The sequence below is a fragment of the Melitaea cinxia genome, chromosome 16, assembly GCF_905220565.1.
Source record: "Melitaea cinxia chromosome 16, ilMelCinx1.1, whole genome shotgun sequence".
NCBI classification, from domain to species: domain Eukaryota; kingdom Metazoa; phylum Arthropoda; class Insecta; order Lepidoptera; family Nymphalidae; genus Melitaea; species Melitaea cinxia.
This window is the reverse complement of record NC_059409.1, coordinates 2,582,566-2,590,194: the sequence shown is the minus strand read 5'-3', so window position 1 is coordinate 2,590,194 and position 7,629 is coordinate 2,582,566. Positions and strand designations below refer to the sequence as shown.

The 7,629-nt window shown below is 32.3% G+C and overlaps 1 protein-coding gene across 1 annotated transcript; it reads right to left on the bottom strand.

The window, feature by feature from the left end:
- Window positions 1–1,108: 1,108 nt before the first annotated feature.
- On the bottom strand, window positions 1,109–3,414 carry LOC123661016 (connectin). Its single transcript, XM_045596032.1, has 2 exons — window positions 2,361–3,414; window positions 1,109–1,605 (listed from the first exon to the last, which is right to left on the bottom strand). The coding sequence occupies exons 1-2, from the start codon at window positions 3,412–3,414 to the stop codon at window positions 1,109–1,111; spliced, it is 1,551 nt and encodes a 516-aa protein (XP_045451988.1).
- Window positions 3,415–7,629: the final 4,215 nt, after the last annotated feature.

Genomic DNA, 7,629 nt, shown 5'->3' with positions numbered 1-7,629 from the left:
ACACTAATTGAAGCATTACTTCGCCAAATGGAATGTACATTTTGCCTAAATATTTCAAAATTTTAAAATTCATATTTACATCACAAACGACAAGCAAAGTGTTCTTACAGTCACAAAAAAATTAAGTACTTTAATATCATACCAACATATTTTTTCGAATGTACATTGAATCAAGTAAATTTTGAAAATTCGTATTTTTAAATAAATTTATCTTATTGTTTTCTAGTGTTTACGCGAATTTCAGTCATTATAATGAAACAACTTTTTCATATTTTATCACGGTTTAGTATTCATACTATACACAGACCGAAGACGGGCAGCAGCGTCTTCGATGCGACAAAGCCAGTACTGTGGTCACCAACCCGCCTGCCCAGCGTGGTGACTATGGGCAAAACATATGAGTTCACGTTATTTTTGGCGTTAACTTGTGGAGGCCTGTGTCCAGCAGTGGAATGTATAGGCTGTAATGATAGTATTCATACTAATTAAGATTTTTAAATGCCCGACGTTTCAGATACTTTACAGTGACCATGGTCACGGAAGGACCATGTTTGCTGTGAAAAAGTTGTTTCATTGTAAATTTATCTTATCAATGACAAGTTTATTTTTTTTTTTTTTACATTATACATGTGCTTAATAATATCCAATAATAATAACACATGAATACAAAAATTCACGCCTAACTTCTATATTTCATAATATACAACATTTTCGTGAATATAATACAATTTTTAATTACAGTTAAGTGTCTGTGCTCTCTTATAAATTATCTTAATATTTAGCGCGAACATAATAAACGCAATTCAAACAATTATTCAACTTACACTAAAGCTAGATAGATTTTGAATTTTTATTTGAATATTAAACTATTGAAATGGGATTCAATGATGATTTAAAATTTTAAGTCCGATGTGAAGCCGGAATATTTTATTGAACAACTAAATTCATTCGTATCTTCATAAATTATTATCGTAAATGATTAGAATTCATCTCACTCCCAATTTAGCACGATCACTAAATTTAAATTGCGTTTATCTATTCAGAAATTAAATTTTAAAATAGTCTGTATCTCCCTCACAATAATGACTAGAATCGTTAAATAAAATATCTAAGTAAAGAAGAACACAAAACAGACACTCCATAATACTAGACCGAAAACGAAAGACGTGTTACGAGCAGCGTTCATCTCTTGAAATCTAAAAGTTTTCATTTCGTTTTGAATCGGAATCACTGGATCTACTATGAACGGTATCTCAGTAGTTTTTTTAGTTTCTGCAGGACACGGCAATGTCTCCGGTGGAATTTTTAACACATTCCTTTTAACAGCTTTCTTAACATTTAATTCGTTGATTATATCTTGTATTTCATCAGTTTTCTTATCTGTTAGATTCGTTTTAACAAATTTATCTAAATTTGTATCTGAGTGTAGTGAGTTCTGGTTAATATTTATACTGATATCGGGCATTTTATTGTATGCGGAGCTGACTATCGGTGGATCCATTTTGCACGTGACACTTTCCAACGAATCTTTCGTATTTTGGCTTTTTGTTTCGTTTCGTAATATATGCATCCACTGCAGCCTGCAGTCGCAAACGAAGTTGTTTTCTGTAAATTATTTAAAATATTGTTAATTATGCACATTTTAATATTTAAGTGAAGTATCATTGATAAAATATTTTTCAGTCAACTACAAATGGAATATCAAAATATGTTTTTAAATTTACTGAATATTTTTTTATCAACTGCAATCAGTTTTACGGTGAAATATAAATATCAAATGTAATAAATAATGATATTTTTAATACATATAACATGGTAAATACGAAGTTTAAAGTGTAAAATATTGAATTAAGGAATTTAAAATACTTATTTTTTATTTTGGCACAAGTGATATCGATATAAATAGTTATCAATTTAAGTGGTTTCAATAAAATTATCGAGACCTTATATTAAGTAACGGTTATTTAATCGGATAGCAAAATAATGTCAAAGAAACATTTTTATATTTACAAATTTAGGGCGACAGATAACTGTTATACGCGTACTACAAACGCACTTAAGTTTTACATCTCACGTACAAAACAGAGTCATTAACGTATAAGGCTACATTTTGTCTCTACGAGTAAGGAAAGTGTTCCAGCAGTGAACATTCCGCGCCAGCAAACTTTCCAACGTATGAGCCAGATAATCGCGAAGATAGTTCTACACGACTTAAAAACACCCAGCGGTATCATAACTGAACAAACTGTTAAGTATATCAAAGTTACCACGAAATGTCTATTTCTCCTTGTTAAACATTCAAAATGTTCTTTGAGTTCATCACAGTACACTAAGAGAGGGTATTAAATATTCATTATTACCTTCGAGTAGCAAATTGCTGCCTGAAGGCTTCAAATTATCCAATATGGGCTTGATGTTGTCGAAAGTTAAAGCGTGTAGTTCATTGGAACGCAAATCTAGGGAGCTGAGACCCCTTACGCCCTCGAATAAACCGGAGGGAAGCGACGCCAGTTTATTATCATCGAGGGACAACTTTCGGAGTTGGGATAAACCATCGAACGCCCGCTCCGATATATATTTTAATTCGTTCTTTCCCAGAAGCAACTCTTGTAAATTCCACAGTTCGGCGAACGTGAATTCGGTCAAGTTGTAAATACGATTTCGTCTGAGATCCAATTTCCTTAAGTTGGCTAATCCGTCAAATGTGTGGCGATTCAGATGGAATATGTTGTTCTTGTTTAAATCCAGTTCTAAGAGATTGAAGGCGTATTGAAATGCACCATTACTAATTGTTGAAATATTGTTTTTGGTAAAAACGAGTTTTTGTAATTTCGGTACATCGAAAAATGAATCCCTTCCGATTTCTAAAATCATATTTTCTTCTAAATTAACCACAGTCAAATTTGGAAGATACGCAAATGCATACTGTTGCAAAGTTTCGATCTGATTTTGTGATATTGATACCTCTTTCAAATTTGTTAAATTTGCGAACGCATAAGAGCTGACATCGACTATATTACCATATTTAATATTTATAGATTTAAGTCTTGGTAAGTATTGCAGCGCTTTGGTCGGCACGTAGCCTAGCGCGCCATCGACACGGACGTTAAAAGACAAAGTTTGCAAAGTTGGTTGTGACGCAAAACTTTGCCAGATGAGGTCGTCACGGGGTATACCGCCATTGAACACCCAACACTCGGCTTTTGTTGCATTTCTAGGTTCTCTTGTATTTTCACAGTAGCAATGTACTTTAGAATCTCGATCGGTAATGTCGCAGATATTGTTTTGAAATCCTCCCGTTTTTTCTTTACTCCGCCTTTTGTTATTATCTCTCGCTTGAACGGCGATCGACATTTCATTTACCAGAGCTAATATTATGAAGATGTATATTATCCGCGCTATCCTTCGCTCCATTTTTTTATCTGAAACCAAATAAAGAAATGTTAAAAGAGCAGTGAATTGCGAATCGTTTATCGGTTTACAATTATTTAAACTAGATAATGTTAATAAGTTTATATTTATTGTTTATTTATTTATTTATTTATTTATTTGAAAACCAACAGTGTTACAATTCGTATCTATATAAAATTTAACATAATATTAACAATAATAAGGCCAATAATTGGTTTTCCTACCTATAATATTGAATAAAAATTTATCCATAGTATATAAATTTAATCTAATATTATTAATTAATGTTCTTATTTTGAACATTAAGGCGAATTAAAAACTTTTTCAAGCCCTGAGATGAAGTCTGATAACTTTTACAGAGTTTTATAAAGGTAAGTGTCTAAGAGGATATTTAAAACATAATTATTAAGATGACTAAAAATAAAAGAATAGGGTTAGAGATTTGATGAAAAATTACTTCAAACGTTTATTGCTTATACAAGCGAAACAAATATTTAAGGTAAACATTATATACTCATCCAAATAAATTTGAACATTTGAATAAAATTTAATTTCCTGTAGCCGAATTACTTGCAAATAAAAAGCATATTTTATATTTTGTTACATGAACGAATCGTATAAGATCCAAAATATCGACAAAACAAAAATTACATTGTGATTTGTGCTTATATTATTCTAGATATATATTTTTCTTCTATCACGAGTAGACTAAATTAGTTTATTAAATGGTTTTTTCAAGTGTGTGAAGATAGCAAATAGCGAATATTGTTTTATAATGTTTACGTGAATTTCATTCATTATAATGATATAACTTTTCCGCTAGTAAAATCCGAAAAAGTTGTTTAATATAATTATAATATATTACGAATACATCCTTAGTATCATTACCTTAGTATCCAAATTTATATTTAAAATATAAAACGAAATACAATTTAATCATATCAATTAACCTACTTACAAAATATGCGGAAAATAAGGTTCGTAATGTATACGTAATGAGTTAACTTATATTATTTAATGATGTATCAACTCTGCACGGGTTAATTACAAAAAGATAGCCTCAATTTCACAGTTATATGGTTATTACGATTGACAGATTTGATTAATCTTTGTATTGGAGTGACAATGAAATAACAGAAACAATACGAATGTATTTATTTTTTTCTCTCATTTATTGTTACGTGTCAACATCACAAACTCAGGCTTAAGGCAGACAACAAGGGAAATAAACACATCCAAATACAAACGATACTGTTTTTGAGGAGTGTTGTAGTCTTCTGGTGTGTAAGGTAGCCAAAGCTTTGGGGGATGATCCTGGCGTTGCATGTGTAACGGCTACTACACTACTACTAACTATTACTAAAGGATACGGTATCCGACTTAAGACTGGCTGATGTGCCAGTGGTTTCAGTTTTCAGCCTGCATTTGAGAAATATTTGCCTAGGCCGTAAAGATATTCGCCGTAGTCTGGGCGTTTGTGCTCGTGCATTGTGTGTGTTTGTGGACACAGGATTCATACCGTGGAAGCCGTAGAGTGTAAACTGTTTATTTTACATTCAACATTTAGTTATTATTAATAAAATTAATGACAGTAAATGGGCGTTGTTCATCATTATCATATCAGCCTATTGCAGTCAACTGCTGGACAGAGGCCTCCACAAGTTCACGCCAAAAATGGCATGAACTCATGTGTGTTGCCCATAGTCACTACGCTGGGCAGGCGGGTTGGTGACCGCAGGGCAAGGCAAGCAGGGCGGGGCAGGTAAATGGACAACTGACAATATAGGTACCCATAGGAACATGTAATTTCCTGTATATTCTTTTTTAAAATCACTTTAAAAAATACGAATCTGGAAAAAGAATATTTAATTTGTAAAATTAGCCTCGTTACGATTTCGATAATTATATTATACCTGCCTTACCTACTTTACCTTTACCTTGTTGGATTATGGTTGAATAACTAATCAAGAATGAAGCACCACTCAAAAACAATGGTTATAAGAAATTTAATCGTACATCACTGGTAAAAGTTTTCGTTTACGTACCTACCTACAGGAGCACGTGGTACAAATATTAGATTTTTTAATCGTTTTTACGAATTTTAATTGGTATTTTCGTGCGTCGCCATCATTATATTTTGAAATGACTAAAGTAGTAAAACTGCAAATGTCAATGTCAATTTATTTGTCAAGTTTATCTGAATGTTTCATTGTTTATTTTATTTTTGTCGGTAAGGAAGTACACTTAGTTTTTTTTTAAAGTTCATATTTTTTTTTAAATCTATTCGTATTAAATCAAGTGTAATAATTTTATTTTATTTTATTATTTATTGGTATTATATGTATTTATTTGGTATTGATAATGAATGAAATTTTAATTGTATTTATAGCAGTGTGTTTGAATTATTCTGGATTTACCCTGAATTTTTAGTTTCAATTTGAATTTTGACTTTAATTTTTTGTTATAAGCACAGGTTAAGTATATATTGCTGTGTGGCTACGGTACTAAAGAATATAGTCAGCCCCTCTCTTCCTGTGGGTGTGTTAAGAGGCGATTAAGGGATAACACAGTTCCACTACCGCCTTGGAACTTAAAAAGCCGACCGATGGCGGGATAACCATCCAACTGCTGGCTTTGAAATATACAGGCCGAAGACGGGCAGCAGCGTCTTCGGTGCGACAAAGCCAGCCCTGCGGTCACTAACCCGCCTGCCTAGCGTGGTGACTATGAGCAAGACACGTGAGTTTACGCCATTTTTTGGCGCGAACTTGTGGAAGCCTGTCTTCAGCAGTGGATTTTAATAGGCTGAAATGATGAAATGATGAAGTATACATTGACACGTCATCTGCCCCTTAAGAATAGTTATTTCTGAAAAACTAAGTTTTTTTAGGTTTTTTTTTTATGAAACTTTACATGAAGATTTACAAGCGATTATAAACGTATAGTATAATAATATATTTAAGGTCTTAAAATATCAACAAACCTAACCTTTCTTAATCAGTTTTGCCTTTGAGTCCTAAATAAAAAAAAAAATCTCCCGTAACCCTAACAGACACACTTAACGGCGTAACAAAAAAACAATATTTAAATTTTTACACGTTGTTATGATACAGTATCACGTTTTTGTGTACACTATCGTACATGCACATCTGTTATTACTATTAGAAGTTTGTGCCCCAGTGTACGAATTAAAGCATAATTTGTTATGATTTAGTAATAATTAATTAATATATTCCATACATTTGTTCATAACTAATACGCGATTACAGGATTAATCGTCAAATTTATGAGCCATAAATAATATCTATTGATTTTGAAACAATCTATGTGGCTGTGTGTCATTATTCAACGTGTTTTATGCAAATGTATGTATATGTATGTATGAATTCATAAGCAGTTCTTATCTCTTAACAATGATATCGTCGCTGAATAGGCAAAACTACTAAAGCGCCATTTTGGTCAAAATGAGTTATATATATGGTTCGACTGCATTTTTTTTTCTCTGCCTATTAGTCCGGGTCTCGTGGCGATCAGAGCATTTTTTTGGCGCTTTAGCACTCAAAATGGGGTTAAAATCTCACAAGATGTTTTGCGACTTTTTACTAATGTGTGGCTTACTTCGACACATTTTCGTATAATTGTCGGTTTAGTATTATGCTCGCTGCAACAAGCCCTATTCAGGTTTGTTAGTAATTTTCGAAAGTATACTTTTGATAACCGATGGTATTTATATAACTTTCGCTTGAATCTATTTTTTTACCACGGGTCCTTTTAGTCAAATGAGCTTAAGAAAAAACCACAAGATATGGTGATTTAGTAGTTTCTGCTGATTGAAATCACGTATACTCAAGCTTATAAGTAAATAATCTTTCAGCAAGAATCATCAACCATGGCGCTTTAGTATTTTTGCTTTACTCAGTAATTTAAGTAACAGGATATTAGCATTTTTGAGCGGCTGATGTAACAAAAGCAGAAGAGTTAACTGTCAATGGAAAAAACAAAAGTGTGTTAAAAAAGATATATAAAACTCGGCTGCCTATTTCTAAAAAGAAGTACGATGATTTATGGAAATTGTGCACATCAAAAGTAATCGCAGAAGAACACCACGATGAATACAAAAACATGCCTTGTATAGCGAACGTTCAGGACACGCTACCAGACACTGACGAAGAGGATGAGATTAATGAGGATTAAGTAGATTATTATTTCTCAATCAAT

What these genes read in the sequence shown, in the direction of transcription:
- LOC123661016 (XM_045596032.1), bottom strand. Translation starts at nt 3,414, where the DNA reads ATGGAGCGAAGGATAGCGCGGATAATATACATCTTCATAATATTAGCT. An exon ending in CAGCAATTTGCTACTCGAAG is followed by an intron (nt 1,606 to 2,360) that starts GTAATAATGAAT and finishes AATAATTTACAG; the next exon opens with AAAACAACTTCGTTTGCGAC.